The sequence below is a fragment of the Lepisma saccharinum genome, chromosome 20, assembly GCF_977018435.1.
Source record: "Lepisma saccharinum chromosome 20, izLepSacc3.1, whole genome shotgun sequence".
In the NCBI taxonomy this organism is placed as follows: Eukaryota; Metazoa; Arthropoda; class Insecta; order Zygentoma; family Lepismatidae; genus Lepisma; species Lepisma saccharinum.
Window position 1 is genome coordinate 17,303,709 of NC_139248.1, and position 20,354 is coordinate 17,324,062.

The window sequence follows — 20,354 nt, forward strand, 5'->3', positions numbered from 1 at the left end:
GGAATATCTCTACTTCTTTATTCCTTTTTCTACACATTAACATATCTCTGTACAAGAAATATGAATAACAAAACGATTCTCTTCGTTGTACAAATTACGTCCATCTAATTTCTTTGTTGAGTTCTTGATGCCGACGAAGACAAGTCTTAACAAGCCCGCCATCTATTGATCATTGTAACTAAATAATTTGAGGTAATAAATCTTGAAGCGCCCACGATCTGGCCCCACTGTTCACCTTTCCTCTAAGCTTCATTCTTAACCGTCTGTGGAGTATGAAGACTGTAAAAGGCATAAAAAAAAGAGTACTGTTCAGTTTCTCCTGTCTAAATCACTTATTGTTACGCGCGAGCTATCAATCACAAGAGTTAGATAATGTCTGGTCCACGATATGCATCTTAGTGCATCAGGTTTCTCATAGATGGCAGTGTGGTCGTCGGTTCGGGCGTCCTCTGTTATGCAAATTAGAATCTGGGTGTATTGAATGAGGCACTTTACTCTTTTAATTGGTTGTCCGATACATCTTTTCAATGCTAAGAACAAATCACTATTATTGGATGTTTCAATATGCATTCCGTCGTTCAATTTCAAGCTTTCAGTGGGCACAGAAATTGAAGTTTATGCTCAAGTTCTTAATGTAAAGGTCGGTATTGCTGCTACAACTATTTTTCGTCTTCTTCTTCTTCAAACACCCAAAAATTCTTCTTTTAGCCTGTCCTAAGAGAACCAAACCCAATAACCTATCCTAACCACCGACGGTGTTAAAGTTGTGTCCGATAAGTGGGACCACCAGACAATGACAATGCTTAAAACAGTTGTAGCAGCAATCAGTCTAATGTAAAAGTGTGGAATATTTCTAATTTACAATGAACAGGTTTTGGCAACACTTATTGGTATTTTAACTCATTAAGGGTATGGTCACACTGGATTCGGTTTCGGTCGAAACTTTTACAGTGGCAGAAATCGACAAACGAACAACACCATGGAAATACAAACTTACAAATTCATACTAACATACATGTATAGGGTGTTCCCAAAAAAATGTAATCACGAGCTAAAAGGAATATCAAAATCAAGTGTCATTGCATTTTGAAGCCCTGGCATTGGAAGAGATACAGTAGCCGAAACGAACTGAATCCAGTCATTTCACTAGAATGCACACAAATATCGAACGACATAATTCTTGGTGTTCGAGATGTCAATGTTTCGCGTTTTCAGCAGGGTCTGGATCAGAATAGAGCGGTCATCAGTTTTAAAATAGGCTTGATAAAGTAGTCATGTCTGTAGATTAATTTTAAATTTTGAAAATGAATTGTATCTTAATAAACTATGACATTACAACCATTCAAAGTGTGTAATGTACCTATAGTGCAGCATTGAGACACATAATGGAAGTTTCAAATGCAAACTTCAATATTTTATCATGCATAAAGATATATGGTGATTATAAATTACAGTCGTGAGCATCATGAATATACTTTTTTGAAAAATGCATAATTAAAATTACAATAATAGCCGTTGATTCTTAAAATAAACGGCCAGGCTAATTGCTTTTACGGTAGGTAAACGGAAATTGACCGTAGATAAGTGACGTAGAATAAAAACACAAAAAACGGACACTTGATTATCATACGTAAAATCATACGTCAGTTTACAATAACACTTTATTAACAGTAACGTTAAATACAGAGTCAAGAGTTCAAACAAAAAGAAACGGTAACAATAGAATCAAGCAACAATCATTGTATGTCCATGCTCATCAAATCTTCTATTACGATCTTCATACTTGTAGGCTCCAAATGGCTTGTTGTTCTGAAAATTATTCGTAGCTGTGTAGCCATAGATTCCATACGGACCTTGTCCAAAAGGCAAGTATCGGCCATATTGACTGAGCAAAAGACCAAGGTAAGGATTACGGTATATCCCAGCTCCATACAAAGCTCCGTTCCCAAGAAATCCGCTTAGGAGAAGAGCCGCCAGAGGGTTGCTTGCAAGGGGGCTTAGACCTCCCAAGCCCCCACCTAGGCCGCCTAAACCTCCGCCTAGGCCACCCAAGCCTCCACCTAGGCCTAGGCCGAACCCGATACCTCCCAGTCCACCCAATCCTAAGAGACCGAGGCCTCCGTTGAGGGTCGAACCGGCGGCCTGGAGGTCGCCTTCAGTAGGTGGTGGTGGAACCACTTGTTCCTTGTTTTCAGTTTCTGCCGTCGCGAGCGCCACTGTGCATCCGAAAAAGGTCAATAGGATCTGGAAATATAAAGGGCATTGTTACAAGCGTTATTGTTATAAACAATGGCATATTTAACTTGGAGTTCCAAACCCGAATTACCAACAAGACCGACGTGCTAAAGAGAGAATTATTATTATTATTATTATTATTAAACCTAGTCGACCTCCGTGGCGGAGTGGTTAGCGTAGCGCGCTAGAAATCCGAAGATCCAGCTTCGAATACCGACTTGGGCATTGGTGTTCTTTGTGAGTGTCCCTTCATCTATTTCATCATATTATCCCCTCATCATCATCGTCGCGATTAGCCAAAAGTTGAAGATATGTGACGTAAAATAACTTAATTCGATATTATTATATTTACATAAAAATAAGAAAGTCTAAAATGAGTTTTGTGCACAAGGTATTGTTGTGGTATATACAGGGTGTCTCAAAAGTAATAACGCAAACTGACACAGGTGAAAGTACACGATAATAGAAGCAAAAAAGTCTCAGTAAACATGGGTCTGCAAACGAGCCGTTTTCGAGATAATCGTGAATGTGTGATTACAAGCCGCCACTGACTTCATTGTTTGTAAACGATGTCCTTGTTGGTAAAATGCTAATAATGTGTGCGCCCCCTCTCAGAAATGTTCTGTTTTGTAAACGGACCGCGCAAGGAGTAAAGCAGTCGGTGTTTACAAAATGCAATCAATGACGGCATGTAACCACACATTCGCACACATTATTAGCATTTTACCAACAAGGACATCGTTTACAAACAATGAAGTCAGTGGCGGCTTGTAATCACACATTCGCTATTATCTCGAAAACGGCTCCTTTGCAGACCCATGTTTACTTAAACTTTTTTGCTTCTATTATCGTGTACTTTCACCTGTGTCAGTTTGCGCTATTACTTATGATACACCCTGTGTAGGCTACATAGTGAATATTTAAATTATATACTGGGTGTTTCAACAGAAACGCCGTGATTTCAATTGACCCTAAAAAAATATTTAGTATATTCACAGTAATAATTTGTATATATTATGATTGACAAAAGTCTAAAATTTATTTTTTGGCAACCTATAATCCACATGAAACGAAGGAGACACCTCTGTACGCACAAAAGGTTTTGGTATGGTGGTGTATCGAAACGTGGCTTGATTGAACCTTTCTTTTTTTTATGGCTATGTCACATCAGAAAATTATTTTCAAATGCTGCAGGAACACTTCATTCCTGGTCTTCGGCGGAAACGTTGTCCAATTCGTCACCAACGGTTCCAGCAAGACGGAGCTACGCCACATACAACTCAACCTGTCCTGACAATCGCTACAAACATTTGTTTCAAAATGGTTTACAGTGGCCTCCAATTAGCCCTGATTTAAACCCGTGTGACTATTTCTTGTAGGGTTTCCTCAAGCAGGGAATTTTCAAACGAGAAACTGCGATAACTAGATTATTTGAAAGCAAACATCGAACAGTGTACTGCACAAGTTAGTTCGTGCAACCCTTGGTCAGGTATTTGACAACATGTGCAACCAGGTGCAAGAAGTGATAAATCGTCAAGGTGGACATTTCGAACATGTTTTCCATTGAACTTTTGCGTTTTCTCTATCAGATTATGTAATTATTTTTTTGGGGGTACTTATCATAAATATTTTAAAATATCATTTGAAATCACGGCGTTTCTGTAGAAACACCCTGTAGTTTATGTAGAGAGATCCAACACGATCATCATTACAGAGTCCAATTCTGGTTCTTCATGTCCTTGTTCTTTCGTCTGCTTTATCACATCATCATTCATCCTTTTTATCGCGGAAAACAGGACCAAATTTAGATGTGATATGGATCTCAGTTTTAGAGCATATGGATTGGTAGCACCAAATTGTCCTATACTGACGTTGTATTACTCGATTCCTTTATTTTCACTTCACTTCTTTATTTACCCTTGCGCCTAGCTCCGTGGCGGAGTGGTTATCACGATCCTGCAATTATCCGCCGCAGTAGGGGTATCGGGTTCGAATCCCGAATTGGGCATGGGTGCTCTTTGTTAGCGCCTCTTCATCAAATTCATCATATCATCACTTTTTATATCGTCACGATTAGCCAAACGTGGCTGAAAACCGACGCTAAATAACAAAATCAAAGATAGGGTTCTCCAAGAAGAACGATGAAATAATAAAAAAAAAACTATTTCAGATACAACCAACCACACTTTTTTATATTGCCCGACCCTGTGGCCGAGTGGTTAGCACATCGCGCTGCGACGCCAAGGGTCCCGGGTTCGAATCCCGGTCGGGCTTGGTTGTTTGTAAATGTCCATTCATCAAATTCATCATTTCATCACTCATCCCCATCTTCGCAAATTAGCCAAGAGGCACAAAACGCGAAGTAAAATAAGCTCAATCAATCAATCAACTTTTAATATTATCTTGAAGCATAGTTTATTACATTATGTTCTGAAAAACACATCGACTTTGTGCACACGAGTGAATTCAATGAACCCAATTTTCGATGACTGTGCAATAACTCTGGCCTAATGTCACGAATGCAGCGTTCGATGTTCAATCTTAATACATCAAGGGTTCGTGGTCTGTTTGCATAGACTATAGATTTCAAATAACCCCACAAAAAGCAAGCTAATGGAGTTAAATCGTAACTTCTTGGAGGCCAACTAACAGTTGCATTTCTTGAAATTATCCTTTCACCAAACTGTTCTTGCAATACGTTGATAGTGTCATTAGCAGTGTGACATGTGACGCCGTCTTGTTGGAACCACATGTACTCCAAATCAATTTAATCTAAATTTGGCCACAAAAAAATCTGTTACCATCAATCGGTACCGCTCACCAGTCACTGTAACTGCATCTCCTACCTCGTTTTGGGAAAAAAAAATGGTCCGATGATGCCACCATGCCATAAACCACACCAACCTTTTGCAGGTCCAAGGGCTTCTCGTGAATCTCTTGTGGATTGTTTTCACACCAAAAACGACAATTTTGTTTGTTAACATATCCACTTAACCAGAAATGAGCTTCATCTGAGAAGATAATTTTTGGCCCAAAATTATGATCCGTTTCAAGTTCAATAGAACGTCTATTTTCACAAAATCTTTGGATAAGAACTAAACGTTCTTGAAGCGTGTATTTAGCCATGATGCATTGTCACAGTATACTAAACACCAATGGCAACTAGTGACAGTTATAACATTTGAAGCATAGTTGCCAGTTCATTTCAAAATCATATCATTCTTATTGGAAAGCCCTTTATTTACCCTTTCTAAATATAAGTAGATGTACCGAGTGTTTTTTTAAAATATTAAACTATTTTTTGTGTTTACTACTCAATATTCTGTCCGTTGCCGGAATGTTCAATATTTCACGACACGAATGTACTAATCCGTTTATGTAACAATCTTCCTATTCCACAAATGTCTTGAACGTGACATTCTTTGCCTATCCACTTGGACTTGAACTCTGTGACTTCAACTTCCATGAACTTATTCGTCACAACGCATCCAGGTATATATATTACCAGCTTAAATATTCGTCTGAATGTTTTGCTAGAATATGGCCGATTATTAACTGATTCTATCTGTAAGAAGCATATCCACTTAGAAGAACATAACAGTAATTACTTATTATTAAACTTCATGGATATGCTATAAATCAATCAAAAATAGAATAGAATGAATAGAAAAATTATATTAATAAAAAGTTGTACCCCATCTAGCGGACATTTATTCAATCACTTCTCTGTGTGAGTTTATTGCATCGAGATTTCACCCCAGAACAATTCGTGGAAGCTGCTCAGGCATTCGTGTCGTCGTCCACCTTGAATTATCTTCTCAGGGTGGAGATTTCATTTGGAATCTTCACGCTTTGACGCTCAAATTACATACAGCCTTATGCAGCGAAAGGGGAGTTCAAAGTTCGGGAAGGAAGACGAGCCGTGACGAAGATTGCCGAGGTGAGAGCGACGCAAGATGGCGTGAATTTGTAATTGAGTGTGTAATCACTTGATTCCGACGCCCCTCTGCGGCGGATAATTGCAGGATCGTACTCGTCTAGTCGTGATTCGACATGTTTTCCGGAACTAAATGGCTTCGCCGGGCAGGAAGTCATTTGGTTTCTACAAAAGATATTGGTTCATATCTCAAGTACACACCGCTCATTTTTGGAACAACATTTGTGATGTAGTCCAAAAATTTTCAGAGAGCAGTGGCGGCGATTGGTTGCTTAAATTGGGGGTTTGTGGCAAAGACAGTAAGTATACTTTCTCTTGGTAGACAAGGCTTAGCATTGAGATGCTACAGTGCAGGGGCACTGTCAGAGAGTATTGAGGCGCAACCACGGATTTTTGTCTGCGGGGGGGGGGTTCAAGTACCAGGATAAATGTACCAATAATAATAATAATAATAATAATTTTACTAATAGTAATGCTAATGATAATAATGTTATTATTATTATAACATTATATTATTGATTTGCTTTGTTTTACTTCGCTTCTTGTGCAACATTTGGCTAATTTGCGAAGATGGGGATGAGTGATGCCAGGATAAATGTACCAATAATAATAATAATAATAATAATAATTTTACTAATAGTAATGCTAATGATAATAATGTTATTATTATTATAACATTATATTATTGATTTGCTTTATTTTACTTCGCTTCTTGTGCAACATTTGGCTAATTTGCGAAGATGGGGATGAGTGATGATATAATGAAATTGATGAATGAACACTCACAAACATCCATGCCCAAGCCGGGATTCGAACCCGGGACCAACATTATTATTATTATTAGTAGTAGTAGCAGCAGCAGTATGATCAAATACGTTATTACCCTAGTAAATTATGCAAAAAGGGGGTAGCAGTTGGTGCTAAAGCATTTGATTTGAATTATTTTTTCAACACGTTCAATTTTACATTAATAATGGAAAACAAACACAAACTATTTTTGAAAGACAGAAAATGCTTGATAAATGCATACCAAATACAATTCTTTTTTACATTAACATGTATAACTTTCATGCAAGATATATGTTTCACACGTGAACACTAAATTGTGTACGCAAAAAGTTTCTTTAATATATATTATATACAACATATATGGTATTATTTAAATACATTACACAACCAATTCATCCATCTCACAATAAACCAACAGCAAAAATTACATAAATTGTCTCTCAAATGTACACGCTCCCTTTCCTCAAAACAATTGTTCATGGATTTAAAACAAAATCAATTAAGACAAATCTTATTTCTATGTCTGGAAATCTAGAATGCATTACAGAGAAGAATGATAGACTGCGAACTAAGCGAGCAAGAAAATTTTTGGATCCAATTGTTTTGCAGGCTGTAATCAATATTGATTTAATAGGGCGCAAATAATTTCACGGATCGTCATGGCATTATATCATTTACAAATTTTGTGCCTCCCCGATGGTGTAATGGTAACATCGTCGCCTTTTGATCAAGGGGTCCCAGGTTCGATACCCGGTGGAGGCACATGGCACAGTGGTTCGGATCCCACTTTAAACTGTAGGTCCAGTCCCGATTAGCCTTTCTGTGCGTAAAGTGGACTTAAAACCAAAAATAAATAAATCAATCTTAAAACTTATTTTCATTTAGATCGTTCGGCGCCCAGGGCCGACTCCAGCCGCCCCCTAGCTGCCGTTCTAAACTTGACAAGACTAAGAAAAGTAGGGATTGCGAGCGAAGGGAGCAAGAAAATTTTACGAAAAGTATTTTTATTTGCATAAAATTTGAAGTTGTGTGCTGTAATTGCCCCCTGCAGGTACACTTGGCCGTCAATGTTTGCCCCCCTCCCTTGCCCCCTAGAACTCATTTCAGTACAAGGTTGGGGAGGTGCAATGCCCCCCTGTCCCACTGTGAGGGTATACGCTAACTGGCAAAAAGTTTCTTGTAACGAGGGACCATTAAAAATTAACAGTTAGAGTTACTTGTTTAAAAAAGTAACGAGTGAGCTACCGCTTTCGAAAGTAACAACTAACAGTTGCTCATTTAAAAAGTAACGAGTTAGTAAGGAGTTAGAGTTACTTGTTTAAAAAAGTAACGATTTACAGTTTCTCATTTCATGAAGTAACGGGTTTCATTTACTCGTTTCAAAAAGTAACGAGCTACAGTTACTCATTTTTAAAAGTACCTCCACTAGATCAGATATAATTCTTTCTAATTCTTGTACGAGTATAGCAGACTTACCCAAGTCAGGTCCATTCTTCCAGCTGATCCACAAGGCTTCTGATTTCTCCAGTTCTTAGGGGCGGTGAGTATTCTCTGGTAGAAGGTAACTGGAAAGTGGTGATAGCGAACAAGGTCTTGTCCCCTGTTTGAAACCCTTTGACGTCCGATTCTCGTAATTTCTCCTTTCACCGAGCTTATCTGCAGGAACAGAGGAAGAAAAGAAGAACCCATGTCTTCCATTAGCCTTCCCCTTCCTCCACCCCGCAAAGTGGAAATTATCAAGGAGGACGGACTTTCCAATCGCTACTCTTCGTTTAATTTGTTTCCGTTCCAAATAAATTACTTTTATCGCTCGTACAATATGCTTTGGCAAAGATTGAAGGAAAAATCATGCAGTTTTCGTAATTTTCCCGCCTGGTCCACGCGGCTCAAAACCCTGTTCGGTGAAAGAAGAAACTTCAAAATTCTATTTTTTGTCTTTTGCGTCGAATGCCAGGGAGGATCACATGAACCGCTGAACCAATCGGCTTGCTCCAGTTGCCGTGGTGAGGGGAAATTCTCGTGGTATTCTGCGTTGCCAAATTTCTCGTTTCGAGTCATTTTTGAAGCAGGTGGCACCAGTGATGTGCCGTACACTATAAGTTTACGTCTACATGCGTTGTCTACACGTAATCTACGCGTAGATTACATTGGGTTGTAGTTTACATAGACTACGTAGACAATCTAAAGTGCATTAAAAATAATTATCAACGCTTTCATGAAAGGCAAGTGACATTTTCAACTATTTTGGTTCCTAACATACTGAAAAGAATCCCATTTACAACAAAATTTATTTTCTCTTCTAACATCAACTATGGAATATGATAAATATTATGCAAAGAAAACAACAGATGGCAGTCGTGAGGCAAAATTAGCCTTTTCCCCATAAAACACTAGAATATATCCTACGTTAGGTTCCTTTCCTAGGTGAGAAATTGTTCGAATTTGGAAGGGAGAGTATGAAAGTTCTCCTCACACATCAGCAACTGGTACGCAGTATAATTTTGTTCTACTTCCACGGCGTCCTTTGCTAAGTTATCACCTTTCGCCATGTTGTTTACATAGATTACGTCATCTACGTGTATAAAATAGTCTACGTGTAGAATGTAGACTATCGTTGTTTACGCGTAGACGCACATCACTGGGTGGCACCCTCAACAAGGCCAAGCACGGCGAGGACTAATGATTTCCGCCGCGTTGCAAGCGAATGGGTCTCCGATTCCCTGCCTCTCCCTGAAATGCGAGCGAAAGGTGCATGTTGACAGCAAAAGGTTTCGTGTACGACTGGGCAAAAAACAGGCGTGTAGCAACACCGCTTTCCCCACCTTGAAACACCCACAACTGGAGTTGATAAGTCTGTGTTTCTTGGAGTTCGTTCTTTGGCCGGTCGGGTTCTAGGATCCATTCAGCTAAGGACGGTGTCGATTGATTGAATTGTTAAGTCTACTTTATGCACAGAAGGGCTAATTGAGACTGGGCCTACAGTTAAAACTGGAATCCACCGGGTATCGAACCCGGACCCCTTGATAACAAGCCGACGACGCTACTACTGCGCCATCGGGGGGGGGGGGGAGTGACGAAATGAGACGAGTCTTATGAACACTTTGTCGTCTTGATGTCGAATTTCAGTCTCGAGTCTTCAAATACGTCATACAACAACGACAGAGGTGTTGCCAAACAAACTTTCACTGCCTATAGAAATCAAACGTTTTCTGAATAACTTCTATTCTCCTTGACGCCTCGTTTCGACGCTACGAATCTGCAAGGGTCCACAAGTGGTACTAATCCATACAAGACACAAATGCCCAGGAGACATGTAATGAATGTCTTTCAGATATTTGTAGTGAAGCTCTTGATATCCAACAGATATCCAGGAATATCCAGTTAACATCCATTGGATACCCACAGGATATATATATATATAGAGGATAACTCATACAGTTTCATTTCATGACCTCACAAGTGTTCAATGTGAGCTCATTTGGTAAAACTTGCATGCACCCGTTCAACTGTTTCCTCGTTTACTGACGGGCGGCCAGTTGACTTTCTCTTCAAGAAGCATCTCCTTTCTTTAAAATCAGAACCATTTACGAATTGAGTACCCACTGGGTGGATCTGCACCAAACTATGTCGCTGCACACTAATAACAGACTGGTGTACGTGAAAATCTAACACACAAAACGCTTTCTTGTCTTCGTCGGCAGCCATTTTCTCTCGCAGTTACTATGCAGCAGTGTTACCAACCGCATCTGAAATGATATGAAATAAAACTATTTGATATCAGCTTTTTGTATCCCAGTTTCATTAAACGTGACTTACATGTGTGTCAAATCGGGAAGATTATTTGTAATACACCTGTATATATATACGCATGCCGGTCCAAGGGACATCCACAGCATATCCAGGGTGTCCCAGGTTCGATTCATAGTGCGAGGAGTTGCTGTGATTATCAATTTCATGGACACGTCACAGCTGAAACCATTATGCTACCGAAGACTGGTAATAAGAAAAATGAAATCAATACTGTATATTCTCCATGACAAAACTTGACGCCCCTTACCTACAGACATCACAGGTCAAAATATTCACACGTGCCACCCCCTCGTGTCCAGTGAAGCGGAAGAGATTTCGCAATTCAAATCCTTCTCCATGTTGGCTCCTAAATCCTAAGATTCATGTAGCTATGTGGTGGGGTCGTGAAACAATGTCATATATGTGGTGGGGTCGTTAAACAATGTCACGGAGAATAGACATAGTACACACAAAAGATAGAGGAAGACAATCAAAAAGATAAACACGCGCCTTCTTTCTCAATTTTATTTTACCATACATACAAGGTATTACTGACACGAAAAGCATGTATAGATCAGGACAAGTTTAAAGTGACTTGTGCCTTATTTTTCACACACTTTTCATAAGGTCCAAGTTCCTAAAAGTTTGTCAGGAAGTATACACAACTGATGTAAAAATTAAGCTTATTTCTTCCCCCAGTAGCTGTAAACTCCATAGCTAGGTCGGTAAATCCCATAGCCGCCAGAGTGGTAGCCTCTATGGTGGCGTCCATAGCCCTCATATCCGTGGTGATCGTGATGACCATGGTTGCAAGCTCGCACAACCAACAGAAGGATGGCAACACTGAGTAACTGTGGAAGAGATGGAATTATATAATGAATGAATTAAAATTTCTTGGGGTGTGTCAGCACATATGGTTGGTCATTTTGTATTCTAAGTATACGAGTAAAAATCCTCTCGGGGGGGGGGGGGTTACTGGGGACCATACCCTATTTTGGTCCACTCCTAAAAATAAAAAAAATAATGTCAAAGGCAGGAAAAGATAGCAAAATCTGGGCTCATTACTAAAACAATTAACCCCCATCCTTCCGAAAATCCTGGGCACAACACTACCTCAAATTTATTAAAAGATGTTTAAAGAGTCCTTTGAGAAAAACTAAAAGTGTGACACGTTCTTTTAGTCAAAAGAACATGATTTAACTAAAAGAGCAAATCAAAAGCATTCACGTGATGCCTCTCAGGATATGGGGAAATATCTCTCTGTTAGTTCGTCAAATAAAAATCAAAGTTAAGTTTGCACTAAGAAAAAGGAAGTCTATTTTACTTCTTTGCAAACTAAATACTTACATGCCTAACATATAATCCATTTCACTCAAAGAAATTAAACTTCTTATAATTCAACTTGATCACTCTATTCAAAAACCGAGCCCGAACTTCAAAGTCAAGACAAAACACACTCGTAATTGCCATGGTAACAGCCCTTACAAGATAAGTATATACAGGTTAGTCACTATCCTGACATTATCAGGGATAGGTAAATTAAGGAAATTAAGATTAAAGAACAATAAACATTTGTACAAGAGAAAAGATAATTAATAACAATAAATATTAGTGCAATAAGAAAGGACGTGTCAAGTGTTGTATAGAGACCTGCACAGGACGCTCACAACACATTAAAAAGGTAAGAATACTCTAAGAACTTCATCACAAACAGTCTAAGAGTCACGTTCTTCTCAAGAAGATAATAACATTTGTTAAAACATTGTCTTCATCTCCCAACAGGGGGGTGATAAGCAGTAGGGAAGATTACAAGTTTGTCCTAGGGAAGTATAATCGGCATGTTCAATAAAAAATATACCAAACACTTAAAATATAATTGTAGATACGACACATTGGAGAGTCCAGCCCACGCAGCAACTCAACATTGGTGAGACGACTGTGTCCAATACGAAGCCCAGTAAAAGATGACGGGAGGGACGGTACGAGGGAATGTCATGCACCAATGGCGGGCTAAATTAACATGCAATTCAAGCAAGCAAAGAATGCCGGCCAACGACAAGAGAGAGGTAGTCATGAGGGAATGCAACTGTCCCAAGCTTTATGCAACATTTTGCCAAGGTGGATGAGCCACGATAGCTGAGTGGTCAACATTCACTTGGTTCGCGTTCGATTCCCTGAGCGGCGCAATCTCAAACTTAGGGAAAACATATTGAAACTCATGACTTCAAAGACCATTACTTTATGTGTATAGACATATGTATGATTCTTTGCAGGAAGAGGCAAAAAAGGTGATTTTTCCAAGGTGGGGGGACGAGACATATCCCCCCGTTATAGTATTGCCCCTTAAAAAACACACTTTCAGTTTCAAGTTGTCAGGTTCCTGCAGCACCTTCCCAATAATTAATATAAATTCCTGCGACTGAAATAAAATTATATGTTTGAAATATATATTTTTTAATGTGGCATTAATTTTCCAAAAGGGCGCGCCCTCCTTGCCCCCGTCCGGACGTCCATGTTTATGTAACAATAGACACGGTAACTTCATAGAAAAGATAATTTAAAATACGCTTTTTCTGCCTAGTTCGGTCAATGGGAAGAACGAGAATGCAAGATGATTATTTAAAATTGATGGAAGTTCACCTGTAAAAAAATGACGGGAAAAGGTCTCGAACCTAATACCTTTCGCGTGGACAACTCAACAATTTGGAGCACAGAGCTGGCAACTTTTTAATGTTCAAAAGAGAAAGATGTGTAGATAATGTAGCTGCAGGTGGTTTCCACAAAAGCAAGAGAACCTTAAACTTATTTTTTAATTTGGAAGTGATTTTTTTTAAAACTGACTTTCATAATTTGATTCAGTAACTTTGTTTCCCAATCGATATTGTGCAACTTACATATTCACATAGGGATATGAAATGTGAAAATAAAATGTTTACGTACTGGTCTTTAACTTTACATGAATTTATTTAAAATTAAGTACATTTTGTCTATAGAATTTAGAAAATAATTGTGACAACAGTTTCCAAGATACACAATTTCCATTGGCACACAATAAAAACTAAAGAAAAATTTTAATCTTGTGTTGATGCAAACTGATGGATTCAAGTAGTTTTCACTTCTGGTCAAGGATGGCAGCAGAAGTGGGGAACGACATATCCTCCCATCTAGTGTCAAAAATTGAAACTAGTTCGATTCTACTTCGGGAATTGTCGCACGTTTCGCGTGGATATTGTATTTGCTGAATGGGTGGATGGATGGTCGCTACAATTGTAAGGAATGTAAATACATAAATACATAAATAATATACTGTATTATTATTGACAGTAGTGGGATTGTGCAAGAGTTTCCCATTACGGATGGGTCTTGCGCTCGATCAAACTGAAATTCGTTTTTTAATATTACAATCATGGACGTCCGAAAGGGGGGTGGAAGGGGGGCCACGTCCCTCCTGGAAAATGAATGTCCTTCTAAAAATTACACATTTCACACAAAATTTCATTTAAGTCACAGCAATTTATGTTAATTATTACAAGGGCGTTGAAGAAACACGATAATTTCAGACTGAAACAGTGTTTTTTGAGGGGAGGCATCACTATTATGAGGGAAAAGATGTCTCCCTTGCTCACCCATCCTGCGGACGTCCATGATTACAATCAATGATTTTATGCTATTGTTATGTTCTTTGCTTTATTTTACTTCGTTTGTTTTGCCACTTTTGGCTAATTTGCGAAGGTGGGGATGAGTGATGACATGATGAAATTGATGAATGGACACTCACGAACTTCCATGCCCCGGCCGGGATTCGAACCCGGAGCCCCTGGCGTCGTAGCGCAATGTGATAACCAGTCCGCCACGGGGGGCGGCGATGATTTTATGCAAAACTTTTTTTAAATCAATGTTTTCATTAATCTTTACTTCTTACACACACGCGCGCGCACGCACTACGTACGCACATACACACACACACACGTGTATGTGTTGTGTGTGTGTTATGTTTTGGTACTCCTTCGAATCCTGGTCAAGACTTGGGCATTGCATTGATTTACCTAGAGAAGCGGGGAAACCGAAACCGTGTGCAAAGGGGAACGTTACATACATTGGCGCCCGCAGGGAGGGTCAAAGGGGCAGGTCATTTGATCACCCCGCCTTCATTTGAGATAAGGATAAATTGCCTACTTGTCTTCCTTTTTCTCTGTCTATTAGTTTCCTTGTATGTTCTTTCTCGCTTTCGATCTACTTTTCTCAGTCTTAGTACCTGTTCCTTTGTGTTTACTTCCTCTATTGTCGATCGTTTCTTTTTGCATGTTTTCCATCCAATTTTCTGTCTGTTTCTACTTTTATGCACTCTTTCGATCGATCTTCTGCTATTCCTCTTCCTTCCCTGCCTCTTTCTGCTTGTCTTGGTTCTATATTTTTCTCTAATTTCTCCCTCTCTCTCTCTCTCTTTCTCTCTGTCCTCAATATTTCTTTCTTCACTCTTTCTCTCTCTTTCTCTCTTTCTTTCCATGGGTTACCCATTTCTTTCTTCCCCCCTCTCTCTCTCGCTTCTCTAATTCTTTTTATCCATCTTTTCTTTCTCTCTCTTCTCTAGTTTCTTCTCTCTCTCTCTCTCTCTGGCATCTCTGTTGCTTTCTTTCTCTCTCTGAATCCCACGCTTCTCTATTTCTTCTCCTTCTCCCTTCATCCATAATTTATTTCATTCTCTCTATCTCTTCTTCTAGTTTTCTAGTTCTTTCTGTTCCTCTCTGGCATCTCTATTTCTTTCTTTATTTCTCGCTCTCTATTCCTAGTTCCTCCTCTGTTTTTCTCGCTTTCTATTTATCCTTTTCTCTTGCTTCCTCTTCATTTCTCTTCCATCTCTCTGTATGTTTGCCACTCTTTCCTTCTCTCTGTCTTCCATCCTCTGCAGCTTCTTTCATATATCTATTCTTTCTTTCTCCCTTGAAACACTTCTCTCGCCTGATGACATGGGATTATGATGTCAGTGTGTCATTTTAAGGACACAACTCTTCCTTCGCCTCTGCGAACTCCCATGATTACATAAATAACAAGGGAGGAAGAAACAAATAGGCCTATATATTTACTTCCTCCAGGCCAGCGTACGTACATAAAAAATTGCGTCACTCTTCTGCGACCCGTCAGTTCGAACTAGTCCATTTCCGGTAGTGTTCTGAGTCACCGGAAGTCAACACACAGACGGTTTGTTTACGATGCCGAGACAACAACTTTGTGACCGATCAAAGCTGTGATTTTTCCTCATGAGATTCTTTACACTCCCACCATATCTCATGAACTTCCAGACCCAGAAATGTGAAATTTGGAAGACAGTAAAACTTCATTTTTGAAGTTGTGGGAACGAAACTTGTAGAAGTCTTGAAACATCACCTGGAGACCAAGAGTTGCAAGTTGGTAATTTTGTGACCAGAAAAACTTTGTGATGGTATGCTCAAAGGAATGGTTTGGTATTGGGTTTGAGCTAAATCAGTCAATACATTTCAAGATGGCGGAGTTAAAACTAACCGTAACTTAACTTGAACTAAGGTACCTGAACCCAATATGGCCTACCTAAGGATTGCGATTATTTTTAATGGTGTACGAGATCATAAGGCTAAAACTAATGGCAGGATTGAAAAGAGGGAACATTTCTGGACGTTTACTGAAAATGGGAGTCAGTTCCAAATAATAACATAGGTGGAGTGAAGATTTTGTTTTAAAGTACATGTTTGGGTACATATGTACCCAATATGGCCTAGTAAATATATTTTGTTCTGTCACATCAAAAATGCAACAGAAATTATAAAGAAATTACAAGAATGTTATTTTTATAGGTAGATAAGTATATTAATACACTTATGTTTTATTTACATAACGACATAATGAGATTATACAAAGAAATATCATCGTTTACAAACCAATAAACAAGGAAGTGACGTGTCATAACTTGTCACCAGAAGACTATGGATTGCACATCCCAGTCTGGACAAATGAAAGGTCCTTCATCATCCTTAGTGACTCCCAGACACTAACATAAGAGTAACAAATGTCACGTTTCCACATGTTCTTTACAATATATTCCTATGTAGGCCATATTGAGTCCACCTTTACATAGTGTTCGTTTTTCGTTCGTTTTAAACAGAACTTTAGATTAAAGTCTAAACTAAGTACATTGTTGTAAAGTTCAAATTATGAGCTATCATAATATGTGCTAGAGATACAAACACCCATCACTTGGAAGATGTAGTAAGTAATTGCTTACCTATGCAATATTATATCCTGTAGAACACAATCACAAAGCCCAGCTATTTTGCCTCTTTGTCCTCAAGTTACAGTACTATAGGTACAATCGACAGGTTCAATCATGTCATTCGGACACTCTAAATGACATACTGAGGCTCTGTCCGAAAGGTACAAAATACAGACTTGAAGTATGGTATTGACGGAAGTGACGCCACCTAGTACAGATCGAAAGCTTCAAGAACATAAGTACGCAAGTGCACAGCTCGCAGTACAGATGGGAGCTGGCTAGGTCACGTGATTTTCGCACTCGTTGTTCATTTGTTTAGAATCACGGAGGTAGAAAGCCAGCAACACAGGTTAAATATATGGTATGGCCAGCAAGTTGTTGGTTAAAGTTCTTGTAATGTGTGGAAATGTACGTGTACGAACATTTGAAAATGCTATGTGATTTATATGGTGAAAAAAAGTGTTCAAAACGCGGGGAAAACAACGAGTACTTAGTTTTATCTACTGATCGTATTTGGCGCTGCAGTCGAAGTGCAATTCGAAAGACTTTCTCTTCCAGTCCACGACTTGAAGACCGCGCTGCAAGACGATACTCGGAGGATGCTCGTTTCAAGTACGGAGTCGCACCTTTCGGACACGACCTGACGTTATCTATTGAATTCACCATGTAACTACTTGGAAACAGCAAATAGGCCATATTGGTTTCAGGTACCTTATACTACATAGAAAAAAATATGCAAGCATTTAATACCCTCCTATAACTCCATATCTCAAACGCGTCTATTTTCTTCATCATAGATGTCAGTGTCGAAAGAACTTGGGTACAGGTGTGTATTGTAACACCCAAAGTTTTAAAACGGGTATATAGTACCCACTCAAATCTGATCAAAATTGTATCCCTTGTGGCTTTTCAATTAATTTGACAAATACAACATGATTCTGTTCAAAGAATCTAGGTTTTACGAACTAAACGCAAAATATGTTTATCTTGATTACATTATCTTGATATCCACTCTTTAAAAACTTCATAAGATAAACAGTAGACTGGAAAGCAATTTTAATCTATTTGAAGCTATTTTTAATTTGTTGCATTTTGATAATTGCCCCTATCAAAGAAGGCGGTTGTTGATCATTGTTTTCATACTCATGGAGAGTATTTCTCATTATTTGTTATCATCAGTGGCGATGGGCTGCCAAAACTGGGGGTGAGGATAATTTACTATCTCTTGGTTTAGCAATAAGAGGCCACAATGCGGGGGAAAACGTGGCGAAAAGTGGGGGGCAACTGCCCCTCCTCCGCACCCTCTAATCGCTGCCACTGTATGTTACTCTTTTACATGTTAACTCTCGTGGTTTAGATCGTACAATGTAAATATGTAAGAAAAGTTTATTAAATTTGCTAATAGATGGTGGCACTATTGTCTTACGATGATATTAATATATATAAATCATTCTTACGTCGTAATATTTGCTAACATTTAGTATTTTTTAAAGTAAATTACAGTTACTATTGAATGGATAGGTAACCAGATTATTTATGCAAATAAATGAATTAAGTAAGATAAATTTAATAGGCAGTATATGGAATGATTTACAGTGATAAATGTTATATTCCATGAAAAAAAGTTTTAATTGTACTGTAGTTGTAAGTTGTTTCTAAATGGTCATGTCAGTCGACGTAAAGTTCATATTCCTTACATATGAAACAGTCGGTCCGTAAAGGCATCTCATTATGGCCCCCAAAATAATTATAAATAAAATTCGTGAAAGTTTTTCCTCCGTGAAATCGCGATGGAATTGTATTGCAGATTACTGTCATTTGACATGAAAGTTTTCTGAACTTAGCAACACGACAATCTACGTGCTGGAACATCAGGTATAGTAGAGTCCGCATGCATTCGGAACATCTCCAGCTGACTGCGCGAGTCTAGCCAGCGAGCCTACGAGCGAGCAATAGAGTTAGCTATAGGCGCAGAGTAGAGATGACGTCAGCGGTTCACTTCCTGATTGGAGGCGTCTGGAGTTATGACTCGCTCCCAAGGTGCAGGCGCAGAACGGCCAGAGCTGTCAAGGAAATAATCTCACTCTACCAAGTACTGACGAACGATATTCTTCTGTGCTAAAGCTCGCTTTAGACGGAAGCATATCCTTTAACATTTTTGCTGACATAAATGCTATGTAAATGCTTCCAAAACTCTTACAGCAGATAGTATTTTACACGGAAGCATTTCATGTAACTTTTCGGCTAGCTTTTACGATTACAATGTATAATACGTACAGCCACCGGCAAAGAAAATGGGACACCTTTTTACACTCAAGGCAGAAACCTAATATGCAGTGTTTCAAACTTCACGCAATTCTAACTTTGATCACTTCAAAATTGAAAGCCGTAAAATCTCTCTTTCTGGCTCTACAGCCCTTGGTGGGCCTTGGCCTCCTCCACAATCAGCCTCCATTCCAATCTATCATCAATTCTTCTCCTCCATCCTTTAATTTTCATTGTCCGCAAGTTTGCAGCGACGTCATCTATCCATCGAAGTCGTGGTCTGCCCTTTCTTCTTGCGTGGTGAAACTTTTCTTTCAACATTCTTCTTGGCATCCTATCGTCCATCATTCTCTCCACATGCCCCAACCACTTTATTCTCTGGGCTTTGACAAATCTCACTATATCTTGGCCTTTTATTAAATCATCTAGCTCTGCATTATATCTTATTCTCCAGTCGTCATCTTCCTTCACAGGTCCATATATCTTTCTTAATATTCTTCTCTCAAATATTCTGAGGGCATTTTCATCTGACAGTTTCAAAGTCCAATTATCTGATCCATAAGTGACAACTGGTCGTACCAGTGTCTTATAAATTTTAAGCTTTGTATTTCTTGCGATCAGTCTATTTCTAAACAACTGCATATTTGCAAAATATGCACGATTGCCTGCCTGTATTCTTTCCTTTATTACTTTACTCATATCATTATCATTATATACCATTGTCCCCAGATATTTAAAACAAGGAACTCCCTCAAACTTATTATCTCCAATTGTCAGATCTTGAGGTGCTCTTCTGATCTCAGAGTTAGACATTCTCATATACTTTGTCTTTTTTCATTTACATTGAGCCCTATTTTTTTGCTTCTCTTTCCATTTGCTCATAGATTTGCTTAAGTGTTATTATTGTTCTAGAAATGATTGTAACATCATCTGCATATGCACATACTTGACTGGATTTTCCAAATATGGTTCCCTTTTGATCAACTACATTCATTACTTTGTGCAATGCTAGATTAAATAATACTGCCGAAAGGCCATCCCCTTGTTTCACTCCTGTATTGAATTTAAACTCTTCACTCAGTTTACTACAAACTT

General features: G+C 38.8%; 1 protein-coding gene across 1 annotated transcript; it reads right to left on the reverse strand.

Annotated features, from left to right (window-relative positions):
* Positions 1 to 1,688: 1,688 nt before the first annotated feature.
* LOC146003607 (uncharacterized) lies at positions 1,689 to 8,716 on the reverse strand. The gene is made up of 2 exons (XM_083141919.1): positions 8,438 to 8,716; positions 1,689 to 2,244 (listed from the first exon to the last, which is right to left on the reverse strand). Exons 1-2 carry the CDS (start codon positions 8,657 to 8,659, stop codon positions 1,726 to 1,728), a joined length of 741 nt encoding a protein of 246 aa, XP_082998045.1. The 5' UTR covers positions 8,660 to 8,716; the 3' UTR covers positions 1,689 to 1,725.
* Positions 8,717 to 20,354: the final 11,638 nt, after the last annotated feature.